This window comes from Macaca mulatta, chromosome 10 (genome assembly GCF_049350105.2).
Source record: "Macaca mulatta isolate MMU2019108-1 chromosome 10, T2T-MMU8v2.0, whole genome shotgun sequence".
NCBI lineage: Eukaryota > Metazoa > Chordata > Mammalia > Primates > Cercopithecidae > Macaca > Macaca mulatta.
The window spans coordinates 70,026,582-70,040,252 of record NC_133415.1 but is presented as its reverse complement, the minus strand read 5'-3'; the positions used below and the strand labels follow the sequence as shown (position 1 = coordinate 70,040,252).

At 41.0% G+C, this 13,671-nt stretch overlaps 2 protein-coding genes across 6 annotated transcripts in view; one reads left to right on the top strand and one right to left on the bottom strand.

The window, feature by feature from the left end:
• Window positions 1-3,265, bottom strand: part of SEL1L2 (SEL1L2 adaptor subunit of ERAD E3 ubiquitin ligase) — a 137,584-nt gene extending 134,319 nt beyond the window's left edge. For both annotated transcript variants that reach the window (XM_028828676.2, XM_077951183.1), the window contains exon 1: window positions 3,131-3,265. In XM_028828676.2, coding sequence (XP_028684509.2) covers window positions 3,131-3,188 — 58 coding nt within the window. In that variant the 5' untranslated portion in view covers window positions 3,189-3,265. The remainder of the gene's footprint in view (window positions 1-3,130) is intronic.
• A 4,884-nt stretch (window positions 3,266-8,149) lies between these two features.
• The window catches only part of MACROD2 (mono-ADP ribosylhydrolase 2), a 2,066,868-nt gene continuing 2,061,346 nt past the window's right edge, over window positions 8,150-13,671 (top strand). For all 4 annotated transcript variants that reach the window (XM_028828674.2, XM_015149520.3, XM_028828673.2 and 1 more), the window contains exon 1: window positions 8,150-8,443. In XM_028828674.2, the coding sequence (XP_028684507.2) occupies window positions 8,398-8,443 (46 nt within the window). In that variant the 5' untranslated portion in view covers window positions 8,150-8,397. The remainder of the gene's footprint in view (window positions 8,444-13,671) is intronic.

Here is a 13,671-nt window from a genome sequence, read left to right as displayed (position 1 = left end):
AATTTCCTTTTTTTTTTTTTTTTTTTTTTTTTTGTGAGACGGAGTCTCGCTCTGTCGCCTGGGCTGGAGTGCAGTGGTGCAATCTCGGCTCACTGTAACCTCTGCCTCTCGGGTTCAAGCGATTCTCCTGCCTCAGCCTCCTGAGTAGCTGGGACTACAGGTGTCTGCCATGATGCCCAGATAATTTTTGTATTTTTAATAGAGACGGGGTCTCACCATGTTGGTTGGCCAGGATGGTCTTGATCTCTTGACCTCGTAATCCACCTGCCTCAGCCTCCCAAAGTGCTGGGATTACAGGTGTGAGCCACCGTGCCCGGCCGATAATTTCCTGTTTTTTGATTATAACCATCCTACTGGGTGTGATGTGATAACTCACTGGCTTTTCGCTTTCATTTCCTTAATGACCAATGATGTAGAATATCTCTGATGTGCTTGGTCATTTGTTCTTCTTTGGGAAACTGTCTATCCAATTTCTTTGCCCATTTTTAAATTGGGTTGTCATTTTGTTGATGAGTTGTAAGGTTCTTTGTATACTCTGAATACTGAATTCTCATCAGATATATGAGTTGCAAGAATTTTCTCTCATTCTATGGGTTGTCGTTTGAGTTTCTTGATGATATCCTCCAAAGCAGAAGAGTTTTGATAATCAGTTTGGTTTTTCCTTTTCTGCTTGTGCTTTTGGTGGCATATCTAGGAAATCATTGCTTATCCAAAGTTAGGAAGATTTATGTCTATGTTTTCTTCTAAGAGTTTTAAATCCTTAGCTATATGTATAGGTCTTTGATCTATTTTGAATTAATTTGTGTATATGAGGTATGAGGTGGGGGTAGAAATTCATTCTTACGAAATTTTTATTTATCTTTTAATTTAATTTTAAAGAGATGAGGTTCTTCCTATGTTGACCAGGCTGGTCTCGAAGTCCTGGCCTTAAGTGATCCTTCTGCCTTGGCCTCCCAAAGTGCTGAGATTACAGATAGGAACCATTGTGCCTAGCTTTTAAAAATTGTTTTATTTAATTTTTTCAAATTCATTTTTTTCATGTGGTTATCCAGTTGTCCCAGCACCGTTTGTTGGAGAGATTATCTCCTCCAGCACCTCCCACACTGAGTTTTCATGGCATCTTTGACAAAAATCAATTGATGATAAGTGTGACAGTTTACTTGTAAAACTCTCAATTCTATTCCAGTAATCTATATGTCTATTTTCACATCAGGACCATACTGTCTTGATTACTGCAGCTTTGTAGTAAGTTTTGAAATTGGGAAGTGTGAGTCCTCCAACTTCATTCTTCTTTTTCAGGAACATTTTTTTTCCATATGAATTTTAAGACCAGTTTGCCAATTTTTGAGAAGTCAGCTGGGATTTTCATAAAAATTGTGTTGAAGCCCAGGTGCGGTGGCTCATGCCTGCAATCCCAGCACTTTGGCTGGCTGAGGCCGGTGAATAACCTGAGGTGAGGAGTTCAAGACCAGCCTGGCCAACATGGTAAAACCCCGTCTCTACTAAAAATACAAAAAATTAGCCAGGTGTGGTGGCAGACGACTGTAATCTCAGCTACTTGGGAGGCTGAGGCAGGAGAATCGCTTGAACCCAGGAAGCGGAGGTTGCAGTGAGCTGAGATTGCGTCATTGCACTCCAGCCTGGGCAACAAGAGCGAAACTCCATCTCAAAAAAACAAACAAACAAACAAAAAAAAACAAATAAATAAAGACTGTGTTGAATATGTAGATCAATTTGGAGAGTATTGCCATCTTACCAATATTAAGTTTTCCAATCCATGAACATGGGAAGTCTTTTCATTTAGTGAGGTTGTCTTTAACTTCTTTAAACAATTTTTGTGGTTATCAGAAGATGAGTTTTGCATTTTTTTGGTAAACTTTATCCTTAAGTAGTTCATTTTTTGATACTATTATAAAGTTTCTTTCTTAATTTCATTTTTGGTTTGCTCATTGCTACTGTATAGAAATGGAACCATTTTTTGTATTTATTCTGCAGTGCTGTGGAGCTCATTTATTCGTTCTAATAGTTTTGTACTTGATTCCATAGGATTTTCTATATACAAGATCATGTCATCAGTGAATACAGATAATTTCACTTCTTTCTTTCCAAGCTTGATGTCTTCTACTTCTGTTTCTTGTGTAATTGCCATGGCTAGAACTTCCAGTACAATGTTGAATAGAAATGGCAAAAGTGGACATCCTTGTCTTATTCCTGATGTTAGGGGTAAAGCATTCAGTCTTTCACCATTAAATATAGTAGCTTTGGGTTTTTTGATATATTATATCAGATTGATAAAGTTTCCTTCTATTCTTAGTTTGTCACACATTTTTATCACAAAGCATGTTGAATTTTGTCAAATGCTTTTACTAGATTTAGAATGATCATGTGATCTTTGTCTTTTATTGATGTGATTGTTACATTGATTACTTTATGGATGGTAAACCAATCTTACATTTCTGGGTAAAATCCAAATATTTCCTTTTTTTTTTTTTTCTTTTCTCTGACAGGGAATTGAACCTGGGCTGTGGCAGTGAGAGTGCCGAATTCTAACTACTAGACAATCAGGGACCAAATGAATATTTATTAAGTTGAATTTATCATGAGCACATTATATGAGGATTGGGTAAAAAGTAACTCAAAAAATGGCCAAAGAAACAAGATTGGAAAATAACTTCCATTTTCAGATAGTAACTATACAGGAAACACTGAAACTTTGGAAGTGAAATTGTTATTGTGTAAATATTTTAAAAGAACATGTTTATGAATCTTTCAAACTCTTTGAGTCCTATATTTTTCCTTTAAAGTCTTGGAACTAGACCTTTATGATATTCTAAATTTAATAACACTTAACAACTTGCCCTAAATATCCCTACTTTATAACAATTACTGTAGTGGTTTTCTCACAGATTTGTTTTCTCCCCATCGCCCACACCCTTCCCAAGTATTATCCCAAGTGAGACTATCATTATCATCTGTTCTTCTCATTGCACATTTTAAAATACCTGTACAAAAATGGCGTTACTTAGGGATATAGTAAAGTTCTAATCTTTTGATTGGCTTCTGCCCTTGGCACTGTTTGAGCAAAGAGAAAAGACCCTCACAGAGAACTGTAAGGACAAAAAATACTTACTTTTAATTGTGACCCCAAGAATTATCAATATCTCTATTAACAGAGACAAGGGCTTCATCTTCTCTTAAGCAACTCCTCTTCACTGTAACACAGGCAGAAACTAGGTGGTTGGCCCAAGAGCTCCTCTTCTCAGGGCTGTGGTGGGGGCAGGAGTCAGTTGCTAAGCAACCATTTCCTTACTCTTGGGCCAATGGGCTGCCAGGGAGTTCCTTTCAAGCCGGAATGAAGGCAGCTGCTGGAGAATGTAGGCTGTGGAAAGGATCCACTGCTTTCCTCTGGCTGAAGATAAGGGGTAGGCTAGAAATTAGGGGTGGCTCTCTAACATGAAAGGAAGGGACCATAAGTCCAACTCGTACATGTCCACACGTTCCACTGTGTTCAGGGGTGCTGAAAGTTCTTATTTTTATGTTGCCTCTAGAGGTATAAACTACACTTACGTAAAAACACAATTAAGGTACATGAACTGATTTGACATCATCCTGTAAGCTGGTATCTCTAGGCTGTAGTGGAAAAGAAACAATGGGCCAAGTCTGCTTTGTTCCCAATCTGGATGAAAATCTTTATCCTCTTTTCCAGTTAGAAACTGCTGAGGATTTACTGAAACAAAGGCAAACAAAGACTGTTTAACAATGTCTTTACATACCTCAAATAATACAGACATTTCACAAGTGATACCTTCAAAGCTATGAGAAATCAAAATGAATATTTAGGGAAAACATATAAATATTAAAAATATCTAAGGCATAGAGCTAGTTGAGAAATTATGCCTACAAAAATATCCAACTTTTACAGTCTGTCCAGGTCATTACTTCAGAAATAGACATTTTATTGTTTTGAATTTATAGTTTTACTCCTTTTATTAGTTTCCCATTGCTGTGATAACAAATTACCACAAACTTAATGGGTTAAAACAACAATACTTTATTCTCTCATAGTTCTAGGGACCAGAATTCCAAAGCGATTCTTACAGGGCTAAAATCAAAGACAAGGCTAGCTCCTTCTGGAGGTCCCAGGGAAGAATCCATCCTTGGCCTGGAATTTTTCAGCTTCTAATTGGCTGCCAGCATTCCTTGATTTGTGGCCACATCATTTCAGTCTCTGCTCAGTCATCACTTGCCTTCTGTAGTTTAATCTCCCTTTGTGCCCCTCTTATAAAGATACTTGTGATTACATTTAGGGCCCACAAACATGATCCAGGACAATCTCTCAAGATCCTTAATGTTGGCTGGGCGTGGTAGCTCACACTTCTAATCCCATCACTTTGGACCCTAAGGCAGGTGGATTACTTGAGGCCAGGAGTTCGAGACCAGGTTGGCCAACATGGCGAAACCCCGTGTCAACTAAAAATACAAAAATTAGCTGGGCTTGGTGGTGCGTGCCTGTAGTCTCAGGTACTTAGGAGGCTGAGCCATGAGAAGTGCTTGAATCTCAGGGCCGGGAGCCTGGGGGGTGGAGGTTGTAGTGAGCAGACATTGCGCCACTGCAATGCAGCCTGAGAGACAGAGTGGGACTCCATCTCAAAACAACAACAACAAACCCAAACTGCTTTATAGGAAAATCAATGAGCAATGAAGGCATATAAGGGGAAACAGGGCAAAGGTCAGGTGGGGTCAGAGTCAGGGAAGGCTTTGCTAGGGAGTGATGTTTAAGCTGAAATATGAAGAATGAGTGTGAGTCAGCTAAACAAATCATGTCTCAGGTGTTGCAATGAACATGTTAAAAGGCTTTATGGGCTGGGTGCCGTGGCTCATGCCTGTAATCCCAGCATTTTGGGAGGCCAAGGCGGGTGGATCATCTGAGGTCAGGAGTTCAAGACCAGCCTGGCCAACATGGTGAAATCCTGTCTCTACTAAAAATACAAAAATTAGCCAGGCGTGGTGGTAGATGCCTGTAATCTCAGCTACTCAGGAGGCTGAGGCAGGAGAATTGCTTGAACCTGGGAGGCAGAGGTTACAGTGAGCCGAGATTGCGCCATTGCACTTCAGCCTGGGCAACAAGGGTGAAACTCCGTCTCAAAAAAAAAAAAAAAAAAATGGCTATATGGTGTTCCAGAACATGAAATGATGCTCTGTGGGCTGGAATCAGAGACTGGGGCATGGGGGTGGCAGTGGAGTATAGTATAAAATAAGACTGGATTAGTAGGTGATAGTCACTCCATTCTTAATAATTTAGTTGTTGTGAAAAGACTGTATTAGTCAGCTTAGGCAACTGCAACAAAATAATATAGACTGGGTGACTTTACACAGCAGAAATCAATTTTCTCATCGTTCTGATGGCTAGAAATCTGAGACCAGGTTCTGGTGAGGGCCTTCTTCTTGCTTGCAGATGGCTACCTTCTTACTGTGTCCTCACATAGCAGGGAAAGGGGGTGGCAGGAGAGGGCAAAAGAGATCTCCCTTTTCTTATAAGGGCTCAGTCCTATTAACCTCACTCACCCTTATGACCTCTTTTAACCTTAATTACTTCCTAAAGACCTAATCTCCACATTTAGTCAAATTGGAGATTATGTCTTCAACATATGAATTTTGGGTGCACATAAGTCAGCACATAGTAAAGACGACCAGAAAGTCATTGAATGACTTACAGAAGTGAGAAGATGTGATCACTTCTGACAAGGTATCACTAGATGCAGTCTAGACTGGACAGACGAGGTGCAACAGTGGGCATGAAGGCCACTTAGGAAGTCTTTGCAATAGTCCAGTTAAATTCAGACTAAGTTTACTGCAATGCTATTGGAAAGTAGTGATTCCAGACTTATACAGACTGCTCAATAAAATTGCGTAGGTATAGCAACTGATTCGATATGAGAATGAAGTTATAAGAGGTACAAGGGATGGTGCTTAGGTTTCCAGATTTTTCAACTAAACTAGTAATGGAGCCATTCAAAGAGATGGGGAAAACTGGGAGAAGGAGCATGAGTTCAGTTTGGTACATGGCACATTTCAGGTACTTTAGAGATGTTAAATATTTAACAGTTTTGAATGATCATGGCATTTTGTCAGAGTGATTAATACTAAATGCTGGAACAAATGCCCTCTACATATTTTTAATGTGCTTTCATACAATAAAAGTTCCAATTCTTTGAGCTGACATGAGAGAAGAGATAATCAATAGTGTAATGTTCTTAAGAAAGCACATGTGGAAGGATTGGCTAGAGGCTGGAGTGCCAACAGCTTCTCTGTTGAAGGGAAGGTGTCTAGTGTGATGTACTTTTCTTACCTTTCGGATTTCTAAATAAGAAGTCAGTATCTTTCCCACGAAATCTGCAACTGCTCCCGTATTGCTTAATACCAACATTGCTATTTGCCACCTTACCCTCCTATGAAATGCTTTTCTTTTCTTCCTCACATTTCTTTCAAAATCTATTTCATTATCAGGTTTTACTTATTCTTCCTTGGTAATGTCTCTAATCAAAGACCTCTTTCTATTTCTAGTGCTAAAAAATAAGTATATATTTTTATTACTAGCTCAAATGCCACTTCCTTCTTGAAGCCTTTATTTCTCCCAAATCTATTTTTTACATATTTCACAGCATTAAAAGAAAAACAGGCTGGGCACGGTGACTCACACCTGTAATCCCAGCACTTTAGGATCACTTGAGGTCAGGAGTTTGAGACCCGCCTGGCCAAGATGGTGAAACCCCGTGTTTACTAAAAACTACAAAATTAGCCAGGTGTGGTGGCGCATGCCTGTAATCTCAGCTACTCCGGAGGCTGAGGTAGGAGAACTGCTTGAACCTGGCAGAAAGAGGTTGCAGTGAGGTGAGATGGAGCCATTGCCCTCCAGCCTGGGTGACAAGAGTGAAACTCTGTCTCAAAAAAAAAAAAAAAAAAAAGACAAAACAAAAATTACCTTACCATTTTGTGAATCATCCTTATGAGAGTGTCCTACTACTAAAAATATTCCATTCTTTACAATTCTTATCGAGGCCTCCCCCTTTTCTTCCTTTTCTCTTCTATTATTTTTTAAAAATGTGTTCCAAATAATTATTTGCCAAATATATATATAACATAGTACCCAAATTGCCAAATAAATGTGGATTTACCACATCCACTCAGTTAGCCTTGAAGATGATCTGATATATAGAAACAATAAATTTGGGGGGAGGGTACCAAATTTCTAAATTATAGGTCACTCTACTCATGTGAAACCGGATTTTCAGAACTCGCCAGGTTAGTATTATTCAGAATTAAGCCAGCTTTTTGGATCTGTGTCTTAACGTTAAGCAATTGGTAGAATCAAGTAAGACCACTTGGCTCTGGTTAACAGGCATCTGGATTTGTTTTGATGTAAGACGTGTTTCCAATATGACACTTTGGTTGTCCGCAACTTCTTGGTTCTTAAAACTGTCTTGAGTATCCCAGTCTACATTTGTTCTTTCTAAACCACCAAATTCCAATGAAATTTGTAATTTCCATTACAAGTTTGAGGAACCAACTGCATACGATGTGGAACCATTTCCCAATACTTTCATTTCTTTTGGTCTTTTTCAGTTGCCCACCCAGAGGAAAGCATCAGATTAATTGGTAAAAATTCTCCCCAATACGGCAGTTGGAGTGAGTACGGACAATTCATGTTGACCCTCGGTCTCCTCCCACTTGTACATCCTCCAAGTCCCTGAGGCGGCTTTCGCCCGCCAGCTCGCCCGTCACTTGGCGCACCTGGCCCTACAGGCCACGCCCCCAAGTCTTCCAAAAGGCCAGCGGTAAGCGCGGTCCAACTCCCGCTCCTCCTAGGCATCGGCTCCAAGCCCCGCCCCCGTTTCGAGGCCAGCTGCAGACCCCTCGCTCCCTGGCTCCGCCCCCTCGCTCCTTGGCTCCGCCTCCTCCAGCTCCCTAACGTCCTCGGCGTCGAGCCCGAGCCTGCGCCTGCGCGTGCGCCTTGGGGCCCAAGTTGGGGCGCGCCGTGGCTAGAACGCGGAGAGCGGCGGGCAGTGCAGCCAATGGGAGGCGGCGCTGCCTAGCGGCTGGTAGGCGGTGCCTGCGCGGGTGTTAGGTTAGCGCGAGGCGTGACCTAGTTGACAGGCTCTGAGGTGCTGCTGTGGCGGCGTCCGCGGGGCTGAGGCGGGTGGGAGCCGGAGCCGAGCGCGGGCTGAGGGAGGAGGGCGGCGACTGGAGAGCAGCGAGCGGCGAGCAGCGCAGGACGCGGAGCCTCTTTCACTTTTTCCCTGCTGAGTGCCCCCTACCACCCCTCCCACTCCACACACACCCTGTTTGCCCGTGAGCCTGGGGAACTTGCAGCTTAAAGCCAGCCACCCCCACGGCAACATGTACCCCAGCAACAAGAAGAAAAAGGTGTGGAGAGAGGAGAAAGGTAACCGGCCCGTCGAGTCCTGGGGGTGCGGGCGGTGGGGGTTGGGGTGGGGGCGGGGGTCAGGCTGTGTATGCCGCGGCGCCCTCCGCCCGAGCTCCCGCCTCGCGCCCTCCCGGCCGGTGCCGCCTCCCTCCCGTGTCCGTGTGTACACACGCGCACACGCGCGCGCACTTCGGCGTGCACGCGCCACCCCTGGGCACCTGCAGCTCGCGCACGTGTGGGCGCACGCCCCTCTCTGTCGCCCTCGGCACCCGGTCACCCTCTCCCGAGGCGGTGCTGCCTTCGCCTCGCTCGCGACGGGGACCACCAGGCGGTAGCCCTGGGCGCGGCACAAGTTCCTCTGCACCGCAGCTGGGACTTAGGCACTGCCGGCCTGGGTGTCCCGCGGACACGTGCCCGCCGGCGGGTGCTCAGGCTGCAGCTGCCGCTGTGCCTCCGCGCTTCCTGCACCCTCATTTCTTTCCTTCTCGTTCTTGTCCCCCAACCCCCAAATGTTCAAGTGTTCCAACCATCGGGTGTTTACCCCTTGTCTAGGTTTCCTTGCTTCGCTGCCGCAGCGTGACTTTTGAAACCTGGAACTCTAGGGGAGCCCTAAAACGAGCGTGTTGTCCGTGAGGATAAGTGCCTTAAGAGAAGTCTGAATGGGCTTTTCTCTTAACAGTGTTTCTCTGTATTCCATCACTATTCATGGCCTGAAGTTGCTCAGAGTAAGATTTTGTGACTAATGTCACTCTGAATGAACCCATCTCTGAATTTTGTGCATATAAGGTTTATCCAAATCAGCTAGATTGACAGTGGCACTGATTCTTGAAGAAACACAAGTGTACGATCCAGCCTCTCCCACCAAGATCTCCCCCTTACCCCATCACAGTTAGATAATTCTAAGTTGAGTGTCTCTGGCGTTTTTTCACCCTCCTTTTCACACCTCTTTCCTTTTCATTCTTTAGCTATTTACAGAAATGTAGCAAAAACTTCTTGCACTCCAATTGCTAAAATACACTAAAACCTGTATAGCAAGGGTGAGGTCTATTGAGGGTAGTGCACATTTCACCTGGATACCTCATGTTTACAAAAGGGTATAGGGGTGACTGGGTAGAAAGTTGATTTCTTTGTTAGTAGTTCGTTGAAACCTGTAGATTTTTATTGCAAGTCCTGGCCTTTATGAACATGAAGGCCAAACAGTGGAGGTAAGAAAAGGAATTAGTATGGAAAAAGAATCCTCTATATAGGATCTGCTTCCACAATGCACGAGCAAAGGCATGAGGAGGGAATTTGTTTTCAAATTTGCTGCAGGAAGATTAAACATAATATAACTGAACAACACAATTAAAATGATCTTCAAAAGTGTTGAAAGTTTAATCATTTAATTATGTTTTAATAATTATGGGTATATAGAGAGCTAACACTTGTGTTATAAATCTAATGCTGTCGAGAATAACAGCCTGATAGATAAAGTAGTGTAAAATAATTTTGCTTTGTTTTTTCAGTAGTAGTTACTGTAGTTTCAACAGGCTTTCAACAAGGATTTACCTTGTGAGCACTGAAAACTCATTTATGCCCATAGTTATTGATGATGCTGAAATGTTAGCTTTGTATTATTGATGATAATGAGGGCAAAACAGTGGAAGACACAGACATTGTTTTCAGTAACATGAATCATTGATGAAATTATAGTGAGTACTTAAGAACTATTTTTCTGTCATAATAGAAAAACAATGTTCCTCAAGTAATAACGTTATAATGTTTCCTTCATTTAACATCTACACCGTTGGACTGTGACCAGCAGGCATTTTAGAATCTTTTTTAATGTCTTGATTTCTTTTTTTCTCTTCTAATAATGGAGAAGATACAACCAATTTTTTTTCCTAAGGAAGCAAGGGCACCGTTAAATAAGGCAATTAACAAAGTAATTATCCAAAACTAAGTTATTTTTCCATGAAGTTTAATGTTAAAGGAAAACGTTACTGTGATACGAAGACTTTAATGCATCTCTCAGTGTTTTTTTTCAGGATGTCTATGTTTGGATTATTTAAAATATATATTATACCCCCAAGGAAGAGCTGAGGATTTCTAGTAGCATAGTTAGTATTACAGAAGCTGATGGGATGCATGACCTTTTTCGTTTCAGCCCACTGGGAAGCTGATGGTATAGTATTTTTGCAGCTGTCCTTTAAAGCTAAAGGAAGGCTTACCTAACTCATTGAAATGTCAAGGCATTCTATAAACATTTTTAATTCAGTATACCATTTAATAAATAGGTCGCCTACTTAAATGCTTGGTTCACAGAGAAAGGACTCATTGTAAAGGTGAAGCATTCTTTAAAGAAAAGTTTTATGAAATGACAAAGAAAATGCATATATATTTGTGGCCTTCAGTATGTTTCGTTATTCAAACAAGTAATTAAGGAGTTCTGAAGACCACATATGTTTAAATAAACATTTTTGATCTAGTATTTTGAGTCCTAATTCAGAACCACTAATGTGCATTTTCGAGTATTGCAACTTATTTCATTGTTTTGTTTTAAATTGATCTCGTTTTTAAGTGTTCACACTTCAACTTTTAAATAACTGGAGCAATAGAGGCCAGGTTGCATTTCTGTATGTACCTTTTGACATTCACGAAAACTGTAAGTTGCTTCATAATGTCTTTTAACCTGCCCAGTAATATTGTAATAATGTTTTATTTGTGATCTGAGCCTTTTTAGCACTTCTTTGGCATACTGCTGATCATCTCCCTTTTCTGCCTTTATGTGGTAATTCTAAATTTACCATTCCCTTCACGTTTTCTGTTCTCTCAAGACCCTATCCCCCATACTAAAGAGATGACATTGCCTTTTTAATTCACAGAGAAGGGCTGGGCGCAGTGGCTCACGCCTATAATCCCAGCACTTTGGGAGGCCAATGCGGGCGGATCACGAGGTCAGGAGATTGAGACCATCCTGGCGAACACGGTGAAACCCCATCTTTACTAAAAATACAAAAAATTAAATGGGCGTGGTGGCACACGCCTGTAATCCCAGCTACTCAGGAGTCTGAGGCAGGGGAATTGCTTGAACCTGAGAGGGGAAGGTTGCAGTGAGCTGAGACCATGCCACTGCACTACAGCCTGAGCGACAGAGCAAGACTCAGTCTCAAAAAAAAAAAAAAAAAAAAAAAAAAAAAAAAAAAAAAATTACAGAGAAAATAAATGCCATGTAATATGAACAGCCCTAACATCCTCTTCCATAGTCTCATTGGTCTGTTCCTTTACATGTCCTTTTGGCTTTGTTCTGTCTTAGAGAAAGGACTTTTTTTCCTTGTGTGTAAGTTTAACCTTTCTGCTTTTCCCTTTATCCCATATCTTGTATTCTTTGAGGTCTTGCACCATCAGGTAGTGTTTCTTGGGTATGTCTAATTTCTTGGTGTCTTCAGGTTCCTCTCCCTTGCCTGTAACAGTGCTCGGATCTCTTCCACTTTAGAGTCACTTTTCTTTCATAGGGCTTCAAATGAACTTGGAGTTGCTGTTCTCACTTTCCTTCTTTTGTTCAGTCCTTCATTGTCTTCTGGATTTCTGTTATATTCTAATGAAAGTAATGTTCCTGAAGTCATTCAGTAGTAACAATCATGATAGTATTCATATAAGAATAGTTAATATTTAAGCCCCGTTTGTATGCGCAGTACTATTCTTAGTAGCTTATATGGATTATCTCATTTAATTCTCACAACAACCCTATGAGGTAGGAAACTGTATGAGGCGGAATATTGTGAGATTAAGAGCTTTGAATACCTAGTTGCCTGGGTTTGAATCCTACTTATACTGCTTAACTAGCTCTGGGATCTTAGGTAATATTTGACGTTGTTTATACTTCCGTTATCTATAAGTTGGAAATAATACCTACCTACTGACCTCAAAGGGAAACTGAAACATAAAGAGGTTAAGTAACCTACAGATTTGCACAATTTAGATTATAACTCAGACAGCTCTGTTAACCACTTTCCCTCTATTCCATGCTGTTGGTAACCACATTGATAATAGCAGTTTAGTGGCTAAGTAATTTTCAGTTTTTCTGACCTTCCTGTATCAGTTGATGGTATTTCCCTTAGCATGCCTGTAGTCCCAGTTACTCGGGAGACTGAGGCAGGAGAATCGCTTGAACCCGGGAGGCAGAGGTTGCAGTGAGCCAGTATCGCGCCGCTGCACTCCACCTGGTGACAAAGCTGGACTCCGTCTCAAAAAAAAAAAAAAAACAAAAAACCAAAAAAAAACCCAACTCTGTTTTCTGAATGTTTCCGCTTTACTAGGAACTTGTACCACTGGTGACAACTAAGATTTATTTCATTGTTTTCCTATTTGTGCCCACTTCCTAAATACTGTGTTTTGAGGTTTGATGCTTCCTTCCGTTCCCTCTTCTTTTTCCTTTAGGACTAGAATTTTAGGTTATAATTTCTAAAATCTCTAGGCTAGACCACTCTTTAAATTTCCAGATTCTTGATTTCAACTTCTTCAGTGTCCTATAGTTACCTTAAACTCAATTTATGTGAATACTTCACCTCTGATTAATATATATATATATATTTTTGTCTCCTAATGTGGCTGAAGTTCTAGTTATAGGAGTGGGAAAAATATTGGTTCCCCATTTTCTGTTCACTTGTGCTTACGTTAATACTTCTGCAGTTTATTTCTGTGCAATAATCTTTTAAAGTGGTTATTTTGTGAAGGTTAGATTACGTTTAAACTAGATACTAACTATCCTTGAATCCATTTGCCTAAACTGCAGTACCTTGTGATACACAAAGAGAATTGGAGAGTATGAGAAATAACTGTCTCTCTTTCTACATTGTGGAGACCATTGTTATGGTATGGGAGACATGAAAGCTGACATACAGAGTGAGGAAGCCAGTGTCAGTTTATACATTGAATATTGGTAAATATTTCTTCTTTGTTTAGGTTAAAAACGAATGTAAATAGAATTTTTTACATGTTTTCCTGTGTCCTAGTGGGTTGTTTTATATACTGTCTGGGAAATGCATAATCAACTTTCAATGTCAGTAGTCTATAGGATAAAGGTTAAAACTGCTCACTATGGCATACAAGTCCCTGTACAGTTTTATTTTTGTTTCTGGCTACTTTTCACTTCTGTGGCCATTCCTCTTCTCATACCATATCTTGCAGCTTCATTTGGTTATAGTATTCATACCTCCTTTGTTTACATTGTTTTGTTAGTCTGAAATGTTTTTTTTACCTCTTCA